Raw genomic sequence first — 18,062 nt, forward strand, 5'->3', positions numbered from 1 at the left:
ATTATCACTTACAATGTCTCCAGTTTGAATTCAACCTCTAGCTCCTCCTTGGCCTGAAAACAAGAACAGGAAATTAAAGGAAGTAGTGTGATGCTTTCTCCCTTGTCTAAACCCAGGTAACAATTATGAAGTATTGAAGTAATTGGTTGCAGTGTACAGCCTGTGATAAAGATACCAATGTGGAACGTTGGAAACAACCATTTAATAGTTCAGTGATTCCTTCCTCTCCTACTTCCTTCTACTAGCTATATCAAAACAATCTTTTTTTATCTCTTACTGAAAATGCTCCAGTAAGACAGCTGGCAACTTGTTCTGCTATTTGAATTCTGCTTTTCCCTCCTACCTATTCCTGGTTCTATTTAGCAATGATGAATTGTCCTTGCTATTAGCTTGGAAGTTAAAGGTACTTTCCAGTCATCGCTTCTAACATAGTAAAAAAAGACTGATATTATTGAGTAATTTAGTTAGAGTTATGCAACTCCCTGTAAGGCAGTGCTGATATTTATTTATGAGTTATTTGTAAGCGACCTAGTTTGGGTACCAGAAACAACTTGTAGCAAGAAGTTGTAGGATATTTCTCCAATCTGATCTATAGACCTCAAAGGAAATCAAGATTCTTTTTCCCATTTTACAGATGGCTAAATCAGTTATTCATAGCCTGGAAACAGCACTAATTGCCAAACAATTGTTGGCTGGCTTTTCACCAGCTGAGGTATCATTGTAGCAAACTGCAGAGAGATACGAATAGGAGATTACTTCAGCTTTCCTTCCTGGCATGGCTTCAATATAGCAGTAGGTAAAATCAAAGAGGCAGAGGACACTGGCTATGAATTACATGGGAAAAAAATCTTTACAGACCACTCACTCTGCAGTAGCTGTAGAGTCTTGGTATGGCTCAGAGATAACTCAGTCAGATCCCTCCTCTGCATACTGCACTGTTTCAGACATTCGCTCCTTAATCACTTATATAAACACCACCAGCAGGGGCTCAGGCTTTCCAACCCAGATTTATGACCACAGTGTTTACTTACATTTATATTTTGAGTGGAAGTTAACACACCAATTACTGGGATAAGTGTTCACTGTGGATTTAGAAATCTCACCCCAAGTTTTTGGAATTGTTCTGTAACTCCCCACTAGTATCTTGGTTGATGTATTCTAAACCTTTCGGTGTCACACAGCTTTTGAAGAAGAATAAAATTGGAGCAGCAATTCCTGAGTTCAATCCCAGGAAATAAAACAAGGATACCATCATGGGAGTACCAACTAATGCTGACTTCTGGCATTTAAGTAACTGTAGCCAAAAAGGACTTTTTCATGGAAGATGCATTAGAGAAGGGTCTCAATAGACTTTGCCAGAGATGTGGAAGTAGGACAAAGCAGGGCAATACATAGAGCAGGAAACTGAAACATTACAATTTATGGATGAGGCTTGAAAACTCAAATTTCTGTGCCCTCTCCACCCCCTCCTGCCAGATCTTACAGATACTGATCTCACAGAGCTCACCGTTGAGCTGGGCTTGAAATATAGGAGCACTGTTCTATCAACTGGAAGTTTAGCAGTATCAAAGAGTGTACAGAGGAGATGGTCATCTGGTGTTGCAAAATCCTCGTCGTACACTGTCAGCTCCAGCACATTCTAGAAAGATAAGGAGAGGGGTTTAAAACTTTCTAAAGTCTGGACAACACTGGCTGTAGAGAAGAAAGAGTAGTGAGGATGTGTGTGAGAAGATGAAGAATTAACTGTCATCTCACCTGGGAGAAACATACTGTAATTTTAAAATGTGTTCTTCTCTGTACAGCTTAACTGCTATAACATGAGTAATACATTGTCTATATTTACACGACAGCTTCTTCATCTCCTGAAGTCTCTACCTACTTTGCACTAACTGGTACAAGTCCCTTAGTTTCCCTAGAACCTGAGTAAAGCACTCAGTCTGACCATCCAGTAATACCTGGCCAGATTTCATGATGAAAGCTAGACAGACAGGAACCATTTTGAGATAAACACTCTTGAATAAAGCCATTTTTTCATCATACTACTGCAAAAGCCAGTTTTTGTAGATTGGCGCTTCAAATATAAAGAATACATGCTTCCAACATGTTTCTGGGTACACAGAAGGCTTATTCATCCACTTTGCTGAGAAGATACTTAGGGAGGATGTATCAGAAGTGGGTGCTATCTGCTGTTGCACCTCCTCAGTGTTCAACAGCACATTAGTTGTATGGCACACCAGTTACATGCCAAACCTTGTTTCTCTTCACATTATAATAGTTGAGCTGCAACGAAAGACCATGTGGAGAATGAGTTCTACAAGAAATCTGAATTCTATGACCTCTTCATATTCACATCATTTCCAACAAACTCTACAGAATCGGTATTGCTTATTTAAAGTTTAAGGTTTTCTGTCCTAATTTAACTCCAGACTCTGTAGCTAAGCCTCCATGAGCAATTTAAACAGAATCATTGAACGTTTCTAGGAACTCATCCTGGGACAGTACAGGGAGTAGGACTGACCAAACTCAGACATCTTCAGGCAGACAGATTTGATTCCTTACCTTGACTTTACTCTGGATCCTGAAGTAGAAGGTTTCATTCCACACTGGGTCGTTGGAGTTTCTTATCGTTTTGGTGCGGCACTTTTCGATTGCTGCTGTAGGCAGCCACAGTGAAACATAGCAATCAGCCTGGCTTACTGAGCAGGGAAAGAAACAGAGCATTGTTAATGTGAAAGTAACCATTGCTGCATAAAACAACAAAAAATGACTGTATGGTACCTACAGCAAGTGTGATTTATTTAAAGGCAGAAATGCCCGAGGTAAGGCAACTTTTTCCAAGATATTTTCTCTGAGGGAAAAAGCACACAGATGATAAGATGCAAAACTTTCTGTCACACGGACAGTTCTTAATAAAATAAGCAGACACAATAAGACAAAATAATAAGCAGATGCAAAAAGTTCCTAATTCTAAGTATGGGCATCCTTACATAAGAGAAGTACAAATGATGGTAACGGTAAATGGAAAGCACTCTTCAGCAGCAGGTAAGGACTCTGCAGGCAGGTCAGAGGAACAGAGCTTGCACATCCACTTACGGAGAAAAGCAAAAACTCTTCTGGTCTTACCCAGCTTCCATAAATCATCTTGAAGGTAACATATAGAAGTATATATGCATATTTTGTATTTATAATATCTATAATAACATGTATAGCATTTATAATAGTAGTATGTAGGTGTATATATTCTATTTATATACATATATATATAAGGTTCTGTCCAACAGCTTGACTGTCCTTGTCTGGAGTGCCATCTTCTGCTCTCCTTCACTCCTACCTTCCCACTGCTCTTCTTTCTTTGCCTCCTTACTTCTACTTTCTTTCTGGCTCTGTTACCCAAGATGAAATTCTGCTTTCAGTATTCAAGTTTCTTCCTTTTCTTAAAGAACAAAATTCCAAAGGGAAGAAATAGGCTCAAATGGGCTATCTTCCTGCTCTCTGTTCAAGCCCACTGGTGGAAGCAACAGACACAAATAAACCCAGTAGCCTCTGTTTCTCCTGCACACATATCACAGCATGATGGCCTTCACAAACTGATCACTGTGGGAACAGTAATTCCCAGGGATGGATCTTTTCACTTCAGACATTTTGTTTGAATACTAGATCTCCTTGCTTTCTGCTCTACTTACACGCCTACCAATTTTGCACTAAGCTCTGGGAGATGTACTCAGTTTTTCACAATTCCCATTGGTATGGATGAACATTTAGCAGCATCAAGAGCATCATTAATAGACAGCAGAGAGCCACTGTAACATAGTTGTTGCATATTCACAGCAAGTTGCTAGGAGACTGACTGAAAACACTGGCTGTTTATCCTAAATGTCTCCCCAGTGGAGTCACATCAACTCAGCCTGGTCAATCTGGACGCCTTTTACGTTTCTCCTTTGCTTATGCACATTCATACATCTTTGAAGGAGGAACAAAATGTCCCACATGCATCTTTTCCAAGTGAAGGAAGTTGCTTGTCTTTTTTTGTTTTGTTCTGTTTTTATAGATAGAGTTGATCTAATACGTAGCTTTAAGGTCTACTTGTCGGATTCCTGTATTTAGTTCACACATTTTCAGGAAGTATGTCTTGGACTGGCTACTCTGAGAAAGTTTCATCTGGAAAATGTTAGCTGTTGCCAAAAATGAGACAAGAAAAAACAATAGGCTTTATTTACACTAAAAATAAAATAAAATTCTTAATAATTTCACTGCCAAAAATTAACCCTTTCCACCTTTCTGCAGAGTTGAAGAAACAAGCTAACCTATGTTGAATCTAGTGAATATATATCCCTCCCAGAGACTTGCATGAGTATTGATCTGTTTCTGTATGACTGTTAATTTATTTTTGGATTTCTGATCTCAGAAATTCTATGCACATAATTCTTAAAAGAGATTTAAAATTGAAAAAAAAATAAAAATTGGATACCCTAGAAGAAATCATACTAATTTTAAAATGCAATTCTCTATGAGCACTGTATGATTTTACATTTATTACTGAACATCGATGCCTACATAGTCTTTGCTTACAAAGTACTCGGTTCAACTGATGTGAGTCATCATTCTTGCATATTAACTGTGCTTTGGGATACAAAGCATATCAAACAATCTTTAATTATATGAGTGGGTGCAGGCATACTAGTCAGCTGTGTATTTAATTCAAAATATTACTTCAGTCCTACTTGCACAACCTCTTCCTGCAACCCAGTTATTTGTAATTCTATCTTGCCACCTGACATGTAGAATAGTGTAGACAAGTCCTTGATGAAATTTTTCTGCTTTATTGCGTCACCACACAAGTGCCACAGCCATCAGGAAGGAAGGGAAGTGCAAATGTAAGAGCATGACCCAATGATACGACCTAAGATATGGCAGTTGTATCTCACAGCTGTGACACAGGAAGTCCTCTAATACACCTTCTAGAAAAACATGACTCCACAGGGTAAAATGGAAGTAGTAGTTCACAGTAAATCTAGACCTTCGCCTTTCAGAATATGTTCCCAGACTCTTCCTGTACATGAGGCTATAGTGCCAGCTGCTGCCATTCATACTGAAATAGAAGAACCTAAGGACTGCAGGGTTATAGTTTTCCTTCCATGCTCATCCCTGAAGCTACCTTCTTTCACCCTGAAGATTTCATGAGTAGCAGTTTCCACAAACAGAAACTGCTAACAGGTCTATTTCATGTTTAATGCATCTCCTTATTGTGCATGGGCATAATGCATGTTCTTTAACTCGAAAGTGCTGCTTTTCTTTCCTGCTCTTGTCACTTCTCTGTCATATGACTCTCAACTGCAAGGCTGCTGCACAAGCATTAAAGAAGGGATGAGGAATCCATCTCTCTGCACCTGCTTTGATACCCTTTTCAGAGTAATTAACAGTGATATTTGTCTGATGGTAATGATTTTAGAAAGTTTTGGGTTTTGTTCATTCATTTCATCTGTGTCAGAAACGTTATTGTAGTGGACAAATATGTTTGCTTTTGTCAGTTGATCTTCCCAAGTTTCTGCAACATAATGGCAAAATTATCCCTTGCTTTTGGAAATACAGGAAGCTTATCACAGTAGCAGTGATAAGTATATCAGTAGTAAGGGCACCTGGCCATAACACATTCAAGAGATTGAGACAGAAAGATTGATGGGAGAGAGACAAATAGATCCACCAGATCTACTCTACCAGGCTTTTTATATGTGCCAGCCACACAGAGGTACATTTAGGGCTAGGGGGTAAACAGGCAGAGCAAGAAGGATCACTGACACTGAGCAGTGCCTACTCAGCAGTTCCTCAGCTTCACTTCTGCTTATTAGGAACTAAACTTAGAGAATAGTGGAAGTACATATAAATTCATGAACATGCTTTCTATAAATGTATGAGCAAAAATCTAAATTTTCTACTGGGTATAAGGATATAGAGTTTTTCATCCATATATGTAAAAACTTTCCTTTCTTCGGGAGAAAGTACTTATCCTCAAAAGCACATTCATTCTTCATCAAGAAAGGGCTAGAATAACATTCAACAAAACAGCAGGAAGCAACATGGTTTGTAACAGTTAGTTTAAATAAACACTCGATCATTTTAGAAACACTTGCAAAGGGTTGCTATACTGTTATGAAAGAAAACTTGTCACTGGTATCCTAGGCATCACTTAAATCCTTTTAACAATATACTATTATACATATCATATACCTGCTTTTATTTAACCATTTATCCTTGCATGATTAAGTAGATCCTGCGTTATGGAATAATCAGCCAAAGTGATTCATTTATTTGGATAAATACCAATGATATCATCAACTTGAATTTTCTGATGTTTGCTTTTGTACTTACAGTGTCCAGTTACCTCTGAAGTACTTTCAAGAAAACAAGATGTTTGTAGGAACAATTGGATACTTACAGGCATCCACTCGCTGGAGATTTCTCATTCGGATGATCCTTACAGTCAGCAGGTAGCAGGGAGAGGATTCTATCTGGAGAACAGAGAATGGAGTATGAGTAAATCTTCAGCAGGAAAAATAACAAAAAATGAGCAACCTGACCAAGTGCTACAAGACCATAATGCATTCAGGAAAAATTATGCCAACAATCTTGCTATTCTGCAGAAGAAAATCTGCAACAATACTGCATAATAGCATAGTGCAAAGACAGCTGAAGTGGGTCAGAACAGAGAGCTCAGGATTCTCTGTCTCACTGTGATCCCAGTGGGTCTGAAGAAGACAAATGCAAAGCAGCATTACCTACAACCATTCTCCAAGTCTGCTACAACTTGATGTTTAAGGACTTTTTAAGCTACATGTGGTTTCTTTGTATTTGACACAAGCAAACCCTAAATAATGCTCACAGATAGGTGTTTTTGACTTCTGCTTCAAAAACACAGAACAGCTGCCCCCCCCTCCCCCCGCCCCCAACATCTCTCCCTCTCTTTTTTTTTCCCCTTACTATTCTACAGGACAAAAACAAAAAGTAAACAAAAAATCAGTCATTATAGAGTTTTTTCTAGATTTTTCTGGATCACGAGTACAACATAAACTAATGGCAAAGAACAATTTTCAAAGGATATAAAGGCTAGGGAATTAGGTATGGGTTCCTTCGGGAAAAAAATAGAAATTAACACTCCCTTCAAAAACCATACAGAAGGGAAGTGCTTAACATCCTTTGGTTGCTTTGAATACTTCAGTTGTAATCTTCTATAAAAAAGGTCTCTCTAGATTTTGTGACTGCAGGCACCTCATCCTATTTATTATAGCGGGTAACATGATTTCCTTCTCCCAAGGAAGGTGATTTCCTGCTGGTTTATTCCAAAAACTTGCCTCTGGCTCAGTCATATCTGCAAAAGTCTACTCTTAACAAAGCCAATAAATAAATCAGCATTCCCTGAAGCTGTAACACATGGTCATTTCCTCAGACTCCTAGAAACATTTCCACCTGCACAAGTGGTTACAGCGAGACCCTCCAAACTACTACATTTGACAACTGCTATTTTTATAAACTGGTTTCCTCTCAGGCAGGAGCATCCTTCTATTTCTATAGCACTCCAGAGACTTCCTAGAGTGATTATAAACAAGCAGACAAAATTGATGCTAAGACTGATAAAGAGTGGCTGCAAGAACCTCTCTTAAAACAATATGTGAACCATTGCTAAAAACGTTTTTTATAGAACAAAACAAAAAGGATTTTATTTTCAGATGGGAAGAAAATTAATTATCTTCTGTTACAAAAATTACTTTTCCTATTTGTGTTTAAAGTTCTCTCTTGTTTTATGCTTTATGCTTTGGTGAAGAGTTACGCTGAGATCTTAAAAAGGAGTTCTGCTGGCCTGCCTCTATGTACTGCAAGAAATCCTTACCTCCTGCCCTTTTTTAGTACTTCTTCACGAAAATCATCCTCATCAATCTACTTGCCTTCTATTTCAAGCATTCTCATAACAGGAGCTGCCAGGTTTGCAAGCAATAACTGATGGAGCAGTATGTCCTCACATTTAACCCTGTGCAAAGACACTGGCTCACATTTCCAAACCAGTGAAGCCATATTAATGCAGCTCTCCACCCAGTTGATTAACACTTCTTCTTAGCTGGGTAATTAGCAAAGGTGGAACACCACACGCACCTGCTAAGAATGTGCTTGGGCACCTTGGAGCCCAACATATGCCCTAGAAGGCAGAAACTCATTGTTTGTCAAGATCTGCATAAGCGTGGAGCAATTCCTGCAGCTGTTTATCTGAAAAGAACTCAGGGATGGTACAGGGTGCTGCCAGCTCATACACCTGTTCCAGTTATGCTGGAAGCTCTCTTGCTTGAGTAAGAACCAATGGATTCAATATTTGCAAAGCAGTTTGAGATTCTTATCTAAGATGTCTTAGATAAGATGTGGAAGTGGTTTTTTTGTTTTGTTTTGTTTTGTTTTTAATTTATTTATTGTTTGTTTTTTTTAGTGATAATCAGTTGCTCTCATCTGATCAATCATTTGTCCCTCAGTTCCAAGGTAATGATTTTCTAATGTGCTGGCCAAATTTATACAACTGACATGGGAAAATCCATTCTCAGACATGGGTTTCTCAAATACACATCCTAAGGTTTCACAAAACATCATAGAACTTACAGAAATCCAGTGCAGCACTCACACTGGCAGGAAAGGCAGGTGCCACAAGCCAGCTACTACAGAGAAGCAGCAGCCAGCCTGAACCCAGCAGCTGGAGAGCACCCATAGCATCTTTGTGGTACCAAAACCAAAGAGAACAGAAATCACCCGGTAGGTCCCATTAGTTCTTCTGCTCTCTGTAGGGTTTACTATTTTAATTAATTCCAGTAACATATTAAGCTTAATTAATGTATTTTAAAAGCATCCATGACAATTGTAATATGATGTGTTAGGGTTTAGTTATACAAAGAAAGTACCAGCTATGTATGCATAAAGAAAATAGGCTGCCCAAGGAGGTGGTGGAGTCATCATCCCTGGAGGTTTTCAAGAAAAGGGTGAATGTCATACTGAACAACATGATTTTAGCCGTCACACATATGGGTTGATGGTTGGACTAGATCATCTTAGTGCTCTTTCCAACTTTAATGATTCTTTGATTCTATGAAAAGGATATAAGTCCTGTTATTCAGTCTATGTAAAACCTATTATGACCTTTTTACATGTTAGCATTACTGCTGTTATCATGCTGCACGCACTGAGGGGCTTTTTGCAGTGCCTTGCGTGGTGAAAGACACCAAGCAGAACTGAGTGCTGGAGCAAGGAAGGGGCATGCTACAACTACTGTTTAGTGCTGTCACCAAATATCATTATTTTTAATAAGAGCAAGACTGGGGTGGCTGGTCTATGACTTGTTTCACTGATTTTTGTCTGTCACCCTGACATTAGTTCAGTGTTTCCGAAACTGTGCTTGTGTGTGCATTATGTTCAAGTGCTATCTGCAAGCAGTGTAGCACATTGAGATACCTTGTGCACAAACAGGGCAGAGTGTTCATTACCAGTTTCTCTGTGCTCCCAGGGAAATCAAGGTTGTTGGAGTTCTCCAAACAGCACCTCCATCAAACACAAAGCAGAATTCATATTCTCTTCCACTTTTCCACCACTTCTCAAAAGAAAAAGAACTCAGTATGAAACTTGGCACCATATTACTATGTTGGTGGAAATGAAGGATTCCTCCATCATACAAATAATCCAACTTTCTCCCACTCAGTCTAGCAAGAATATCAAAACAGAAATTTCTCTGTAGTGAGTTCTATGAGGATTCCAAGCAGTCTGCATTCCTGGCATATTTGTGTGTCCCTAAGTCTATCCTAGCCCTCTTTAAGGTCACACTCGCATTTACAAGTAGGAATGTGTGGCACGCAGCCATCAGAAAGTGCTGGTGTTAATGCTATGCTATGTTAGCTGTATAATACATCCTGTCACATCACAAGTGGCTCTAACATGGCAGTTCTTCCTAATGAGTCCATGAAAACAGAAGATGGTTATTCTTCTTTACCTTTTTTACTTCTTCTGTCCATGGCTTTCTTCAGCTTCTATATTTCTTCATCCAGCAGGCTCTTCCAGCATGGGCTATTGCTAACAGCATCTTCTGCACTTGTGGTACCAATGATACAGACTATCACAACTCCATCATATCTACTGTAGATTACTCTAGTCTCATAGTATCCCAAAACTATTATCAAATATATACCACATCAGCACATATTTTGGTTTTCAGTGTTAGCTGCCTGTTTTAACATAGATGTCTCATCAGTCAGTGGAATATGGTACTTGCTTGCCCAAAACAGAGAGTAGTCATCCAACACCATTGATTCCAGAGAGGAGAATATGCTCTTCAACCTCTGGAGGCAGCCAACATATACTCAGTATTGAATATAGCCCTTCTTAGATTGGTATTTATTCCAAAGTCAGTCTAAGCAAACAGAAACATCGTGCAGAGTTCCTGAAATTCATCTTCAGTGTGTGTGATGAATACTATCCCCATTATCATACAGCAGCTTACTTGCAAGCCAGCACTCAGCTGTTGATTTTCTAAATGAAATATGGAATGTTTGCCATCTGGTCTTGTGAGGAGGTGGCCTCTTTCAGGACTGGATGAAAAAGTGTGGTGAGGAAGCAAAGAAAACCACGTGCCAAAATGTGCTGGTACAATTACCTATGGTAATATGCAACCACAATGCATGCTAGTCCACAGGCCATCCTGCAAAGATTAGTTGAGATTTAAAAAAACAAAACAAAACAAACAAACAAACAAACAAAAAACAACAAAACTTGAAGACAAGAAATTTACAACCATTGGAAAAGACCATTTCTTCTGATCAGGTTGAAAGAAAAAAAGTGCTCTCTACGAAAACCATGAAAAGATTTTCTCCTCCACCCAAACATTTTTCTTGCAGTCACCCAGTAATAATGCCTGCATATTTTTCTATGTCATCTACTGGCATGGCAGCCTTTCCTGGCAAAGATAACTTCTCTACTAATGTCCCCCTGCATTCCTGGCCTAGAGAAGCATTCTGTAGAGATGAAATCATGCACAGGATGTCACCAGGGTGCTCCTTTCTTCATCTCCAGGTGCCAATTTAACTAGATGGTAGCCAGAGACCAAATCAAAGAAACTAAAATGCTTTGCTGCTGATGGTGTATCTAGAGTTGGGGGTGTGTGAAGATATGCCTATCTTGAGCTATATCTGTGAATCAGGTCCCTTTAGAGAGCATACGCCCTTGAGTTTCTACAGAGTATTTCTACAAGTGTAATTAGAATGCTTCAGGTTGTGAACATCATTCAGCCAAGTTAAGTGCCAGTGTTCTGAAGTCCATCTACCACCACCATAGCAGATGCCAGGGGAACCCACTGTAGCATGCTTCTTAGGTTGAGAATGGCTGGCTGCTGTGTTTGGTGATGTCCCTGAAGTTCTTCCTCATTCCTGAGGAACCAATACTCCATGCTGGAAAAACTGCTGCTCTAATTGTTTCCTTCCTTTACCACCTCCAGACAACAAGGCTGTGACACCTCAGCTATTGGTTGTGCAGGGAACTGGGGAGCACTGAGGAGGCAGCTGTCAGCATCATTGGCTTCCACAAGCTGCATGTTACATGTTTTAGGAACATAATTTCTTATCAGATCTTCTTTTCAGCATTGTTAGGAGAAGTCTTGGCTGGATGTTGTTGGAATCAAACTCTTCCACAGCCAAACGGAAACACTCCTTTCATGCATATGGCCATAATAGCCCTGATTTCAGCAGGGAAAATTCACCTGTGCTGACAGCAGCATTGGCAAGTACAGATAAAGCCACAGCTCATTCTGTGTCTTTCAGATCATTGCTTCCTCATACAAATAGCAGTTATGGGCCACAGAATACTTTCCAGTAAAAACAGTGCATATGGTACTGTGCTTGAAATATTTTTACAAGAAAATTTCGAAGAAAATATTGGTCAATACTGAATGGGTATTCAAAGCCCTACAATCCCAACTTCTGCAGAGGTTTGCAGTCTGAAAATTCAAGCTGGTTTCTCATTTATTTCAGTACTGTTGACATTGTTCTCTATCTTTTTGTATTTACAGATGTTCCAAACAAGATTTTGTTCTGATTTTGAAAACAGATAATCCAACTACACATAAAAAATTATTTCCATAAGTAAAATTTTAGCCAAGGGAATAAGATAGATCGCCAGTAAAAAGGCACTGACCTTTAGTCCTGTTTTGCTCTTCTCAACCAGAATAAACGTGAGAGAAAAACACTAACTGGGTTAACCAGCAGAAGGTTGAGATTCATCTCACATAACTCCTGATAGCTTTAAAATGGGTGTTTACATCAGACAGCAGTTAGGAATTTGTGGAGTCTCATCCTAAGGCAGACATTACCACGTGACACACAACACACTGAAAAATCTATGTATGACTACTGATGCTGAGAGGAATCCAGAGGTTTAATGCAGAGATGTTTTATGTTTCGAATGTAAAATGTGGGTAAGAAAGAGTTTATTTCAAAGCTAAGAGCTGATAGGAAGTAGCTTCCTTCAAATTTCCAAGGCTTTATTTTTGAAGTAGGAGACATGCTGGAATGCGTAATTTAAGCAGTGGGAACTTACGCCAGTGGCAGTAAGTGCTGCTGGTGCTCACAGCAAAATCTCACCTGTATGAGAGGCAGCAGCTGAAACCTCCTCTTAGCCTTGCTATGCAGGGTAGCAACTCCAAAACCCATCAGAAGACGGAGCCACTCTGCACACAGGTGAGAATTTAATCCATCCCTCTTCTGTTAAAGGACTGCTGTTCTCACAGCTACATAAACCCTGCAAGAAGGACTCCTTGCTCAACAGCAAAATGTCCTGAACTATGAGGTATCTTAGCCTCTTAGAGACATAGCTCCTGCTGTATTCGGAACTTCATTCCCATTATTTTGCCTCTCTTCCTCTAAATTAATTGTCATATGAGACCTGCTGCAATCCTTAAACATTTTAACATAAGCACTGATGCCTGCAATACAAGACCTGGCTCTGCCTGCACGAAACAAAGTACCGGTTCAGGCCTGAATAGTTTATATTTCTTAACGTAGATAAAAATCAGCATGTTTGTGTATAGACACATGCGATTCCTCTTAGCAGGTGGCAACCCTCATTTAAATAATCTGACCTTTCAGTGACATTTGCATTTGAAAAGGACTGAGCAGAAGATAAGAGCATGCATGTGTCCTTCACACAAAGGGATGATCATGCAGGCACACAGAATAGAAGGCTATGTTCTAATCACAGAAGGAAAAACCGTGGTCATGTAACCCAGATGCAAGAACATGCAGCAAATTTTGAAATGTGAAAAATCATCTTTCTATAAGAGACAGGTGTAGAGTAGTGGTATAGAAGAAGGTTGTGATTCTATACACATAAGATATTTCTTTCAGTCCACAGCACTGTCACAGCTGTTCCCTCAAAATCTCACCACCATGACAAGATTTTGATCTAAGCTTGTATCCTAAGCAGATAATGTAAAAACAAACATATCACTGTGTGGGATTAAGAAATGGAGACAAGATGTCACCTGTCATGGGCATAATTATCATAGATGATCAAAATCCAGGAGCTCAAATTTTACTGCTTTCCTTCTTCATGAGGTTGGGTGCCTTCTCACTTATTAAGTAGAAAGCATTGTACTAAAGTCTCATTAATTCATTGTTTCTCAGCATATTTTACTATCTACAAAATTCTTCATTTAATGCATGCCTCAAAGTTTCAGTATCCCTACTGCCTGTAGATGATAGAGACTGTAAGCTAAATATCTGCAAGACTAAAAGCATGGAAGATCCCAAACTTGTGGGGCATATCCTGAGAGAATACAGAAAAATCTTTATGTGACATTGATTTGTTTTTAATACAAATCCTAGTACTGGATAAATAAAAGAAGTCAAGTTTTGAAAACTAGTGTATGTGAAAAAGTAAAAATACTGGAAATGGGAATTTGCTGTAACTTCTTGACGCTTAAATTGTACTCAGATTACCCACATATAATATATATATATCTTATTGCAAGGCACTCCTGTCTGCTTTTTTACAATGGTGCTTTGACTTCCAGATAAAGCTCCTTTTTCAGGTTCATTTTTGTTTCAGCAGAGCTTGTCTGAATCAATGATAATGCATATTTCCATTAAACCATCTATCTCCAATTCAGATGCTTCTTGCGATGACATTGCTATATGTGATTTATGTCTTCACTTAAACCTCTCTTATCCAGATAGATAGGAAGCAATGTCTGTACTTATTTCACAAATGGCAAAGTAGTAGAATGAGAATCCTCACTGAAATCAATAATTTCTAACAAAAAAAAAATAAAGTATTGATCAAATACAATAAATAGTTTAAGTACATTCAAACATTGCTTCTTTAGCAGAATTCTTCATTACCTTTCCTTTTTTTCCTCTGATGTAGTACAGAAGTCATGCAAAATCGGGGATCAATATTCCAGAACTCTCCCCTAAACTGCTAAGCTAAAGATTGCACTTGCAAACCATTACAGAAGAACATGAATCACTTACTTTTGGCCATTTCATTTATGAAAATCACTGCAGAATTGGAAATACAACAGTCGATTTCCTTTACAAATAACTGAGGGATAAAAACAGTATGCAGATATTCTGTATACTTCCAATTAAATGGAAAAGAGAAATATGAGTGGCTGTTCTAAATATCATAGACAAAAAATATCCAAACAATAAATCTTAAAATGTTTTCCTCGTAACACTCAAATTGCTGCCATCATTACTTATCTGGCTGAGCCTTCTCTCCTTTCAGCAAAACAAAACCACCAGCCCTCTTTCGTTCAAAATTCCCTTATTTACAATACCTTGAAATCACCTTTGCCAGGTTCAATACTTCTTTCACCTTCTTCTTGAGGTCCAGCACCTTCAGAATAGTCATAAGGATTATAATGATGCAAAAAATCTGCGTCTTCTTCACCCTGAAGAAATAATTGATAACATTAAAACAACAACAGTATATCATGCTAGATTATTAACTCCTACTTTCAGTAACTCATGCTGAAACCCCAGCTAGAACAGCAGTTGGTTGTATCTTATTGTGGCACAATGCTAAGCACAATAAGCAGACCACCATATGGCTCAGCACACACTGGCACCAAAACCAAGACAGGGGGAACCCTTTCAGAAAGTCAATGAAAGAGAAGCCATTTCAGTTGCAAGATACTCCAAAAAAGTGCCTAAATTTATTTCATGACTAAAAGCGTGGGTTTTGTTTTGAATGTGACCTTTTGGCAACCTGCTCCTCCTCTCAGGAGTCGTTAAACCTTGATGAAAAAGATTTCCAACTATCTGCTCTGGTTTTGCACCTTAAACAGGAAACACTGCAATTGCAAAAACTGAAACACAAAATTCATTTTTTTCTCTCTCTTTTTTTTAGGAAACAGAAGATTTAAAATGATTCTAAAATGTAGAGTAGCCCCTTTCGAAAAGCTTGCTAGGAAAACACTACTGTGGGACAGTTCCTAGAAAATTGTTGTTTCATGAAGTGATGTGCCTTCATCTAGTTCAGGAGCACAGAAGACAATATATAATACAGTTAAAATCAAATGCAAATACTGAAATGATCCAGAGAATGCAAAAACAATTTGGAACAAAGTGGGAATGTGGAAACTAAATATAATTTCCAGTCTTTAATCTTTACCTTATCCATAGCTCTTTTCCAAGAACGATAACAAAAAAGAGGTTGTTACTTCAATCATAATGTATCAAGATTTTGATATTAATATGGAAATACTTGGTTTTTAACAAGAGTAATGTTTGATTCTGGAAGAAGCATGAGCCCCCCTTTTTTTTTTCTAAAAAATGTGAAATACAGAAAACTTTCTTTTTTGGGGGCAGTGAATCTGGGTCTGATCATTCACTCCCCTAAACACTGTCTCCTTCCATTTTCATTTTTTTCTACTATCTGTCCCCTTGCTAGTCAGTCTTCTCCAATATTGCCTATAAGACAGAAATCTTTGGCTACAGTGAAAGCAGAAGGACTTTTGCCAGTGATGGTCGTGAAGCAAACATTTCACCTTAATATTTCTTTATGCAGAAACATCAGTGCCTAGTTCCATCAATCAGTATGTACAGTTTCATGTATATAAATACAATCATAAAGCCAGATTTTGTTTTCTGTCAAACACATATTAACTGGACCTTAAACAAACTTTTAAAGTGAATTTCTTACCTCTAGTCCTTTGGTACCCGATGGCATCATGGTCTTCCCTGGATACACATAACTGAGTGATTCTGGCACCTCCACGGGCAGCAGTTCCTGAGACATGTTTGTAGGATTTATGCTTGTAGGAGTCAATGACAAGTTATTTTATAAAATGACCTGAGGCTCCACCCATCTCATCTCTATAAGTAAAGGACTCCCCTCCCATTGCTGGATATGAGAGAGCACTAAGGATGACTACACTGGGAAAGGCTCCTACAGGGAAAGAGCAACAGCTGGAAGGGATGCAGTATCTTCCTCTGATTGAGAAGCTAGGGCACCTCTCCCAGCCTTTTCTTGCCCCTTGGCCTCCGATTCTGCACTCTTTCGGCACAGTGAGAATGGGCCCGCACTGTCCTGCCTACCAGAGAAAAAGCAAGGAAGCCATTGCCCCTAGTGTCTGCTTTTCCAGCTCAGCACTTCCCACCTGTAGCATGGGCACTGAGCCCTGTAGAAAGTCTCTGTATGTAAATAACTACCCATGACATGCAGACACACACTCATCCACTTCATTCAGAGCCTCAATATATTTGGGCAGATCTGAACACATTTCCCATAAAGATGCACAAAGAGGCACAGCCCTGCACCCTGCAGGAACCACTCCCAGAAGGTACCACCTTGACCATTTGACAGATTACTACACCAATCAGCAGCTCCTGGCTTATTCTGATTGCTTCCATTTCTTCTTTCTTGGAAAGCAAGGTGAAGGCTGGATCTTTCCTTTTCAGAGCTGGGCTGTAGAAAGAGAAGGCGAATGAACGACGTGGAGAACTTGTCCCAGATTGAATGCATAAAGATGGCAAGGAGAAAGAAGTGAACATTTGCAAGGGTTAGCAGAGATCTCAAGGTCAATGCCTTTTGCTACAGTTATTGCCCTGTACTACTGCATCTGGCAGTAATAAATTTTTAGAAAAGAAAAACAAAAACAAACAAACAAAAACCACAAAAAATAACATTTGTAAAACAGATAAGAATGATCATTTTGTACACTTTCCGAGAAAGGCAATTGAACTTACTCAGCAGCTGCCAGAAACTTTTATCAATGAAATATGTTAATGGGATACACCATCCAGTGTTTTAGCTTTATTTTACAGCTGATGAGCATGAACAAAAGAGCACATGAACATCTCCTGGCATACTCAGTGGAAATTACTATCTTGAAACACAGGAAAACAAATAACAAACTTGCAGCTCTAGTAACAGTAGGCTGTGTCATAGCATCAGTAATTCCAGCATGAAAAGCAGCTCTGCCCACACTTACAGTACAGGAGCATCTTTTGGCCTCAGGTCACAGACACTCTGAGCTACATCCTGAAGATCTCTTCCTGCAAAGTTCTTCTGCAGAGTTCTTTTCTAGCCCTGCCAGGAAAGGAGACTTGCCCAACCTTGAAACACAGGACACTAAAATAATTGTATACTTGTTATTAGACCAGGCCAGGTTTCCCAAGATTGTTGAATTCAGAGAACCATTATTAGCATAAATGATGATGTTCAGAAACTCCTCTAAAGGTGATGGATTTTCTTAAGATTGAGAATCCCTGTCCTCAAGGAAAGTGGTGCATCCCTTCAAGTAGTGAAGAATACACAGACTCAGCATTCAGACTTCCACATCTGTTGAGGTAATGCCCAGTTATATGCACAATGAGCTGCCTGGTAGAGTATGTTCAGCCTTCAGCAAAACCAAGTTATTCTTCTCCCACTCAACTGACTCCACAGGAAACATCACAAAAGAAGAAAACTCCAAGGCTGTCATTAATGCCTGTCATTAATGATTAAACTAATGTTATCTAATTCAAAACCTGATTGTACAAATTCAAGTT

The 18,062-nt window shown here is 39.0% G+C and overlaps 1 protein-coding gene across 2 annotated transcripts in view; it reads right to left on the bottom strand.

Moving 5' to 3' along the window:
- Positions 1-16,309, bottom strand: part of LOC128086480 (cytosolic phospholipase A2 epsilon-like) — a 31,834-nt gene extending 15,525 nt beyond the window's left edge. The window contains exons 1-6 of one of the 2 annotated variants that reach the window (XM_052695169.1): positions 16,213-16,309; positions 14,846-14,959; positions 6,434-6,506; positions 2,560-2,696; positions 1,508-1,639; positions 13-53 (exon numbers count right to left, since the gene is read on the bottom strand). In XM_052695169.1, the coding sequence (XP_052551129.1) occupies positions 13-53; positions 1,508-1,639; positions 2,560-2,696; positions 6,434-6,506; positions 14,846-14,959; positions 16,213-16,308 (593 nt within the window). In that variant the 5' untranslated portion in view covers position 16,309. Of the gene's footprint in view, positions 1-12; positions 54-1,507; positions 1,640-2,559; positions 2,697-6,433; positions 6,507-7,168; positions 7,465-14,845; positions 14,960-16,212 lie in introns of those variants that run through there. The other variant, XM_052695170.1, reaches the window with a different exon arrangement.
- Positions 16,310-18,062: the final 1,753 nt, after the last annotated feature.

The sequence above is a fragment of the Tympanuchus pallidicinctus genome, unplaced genomic scaffold (assembly GCF_026119805.1).
Source record: "Tympanuchus pallidicinctus isolate F22 unplaced genomic scaffold, pur_lepc_1.0 scaffold3, whole genome shotgun sequence".
Classification (NCBI taxonomy): domain Eukaryota; kingdom Metazoa; phylum Chordata; class Aves; order Galliformes; family Phasianidae; genus Tympanuchus; species Tympanuchus pallidicinctus.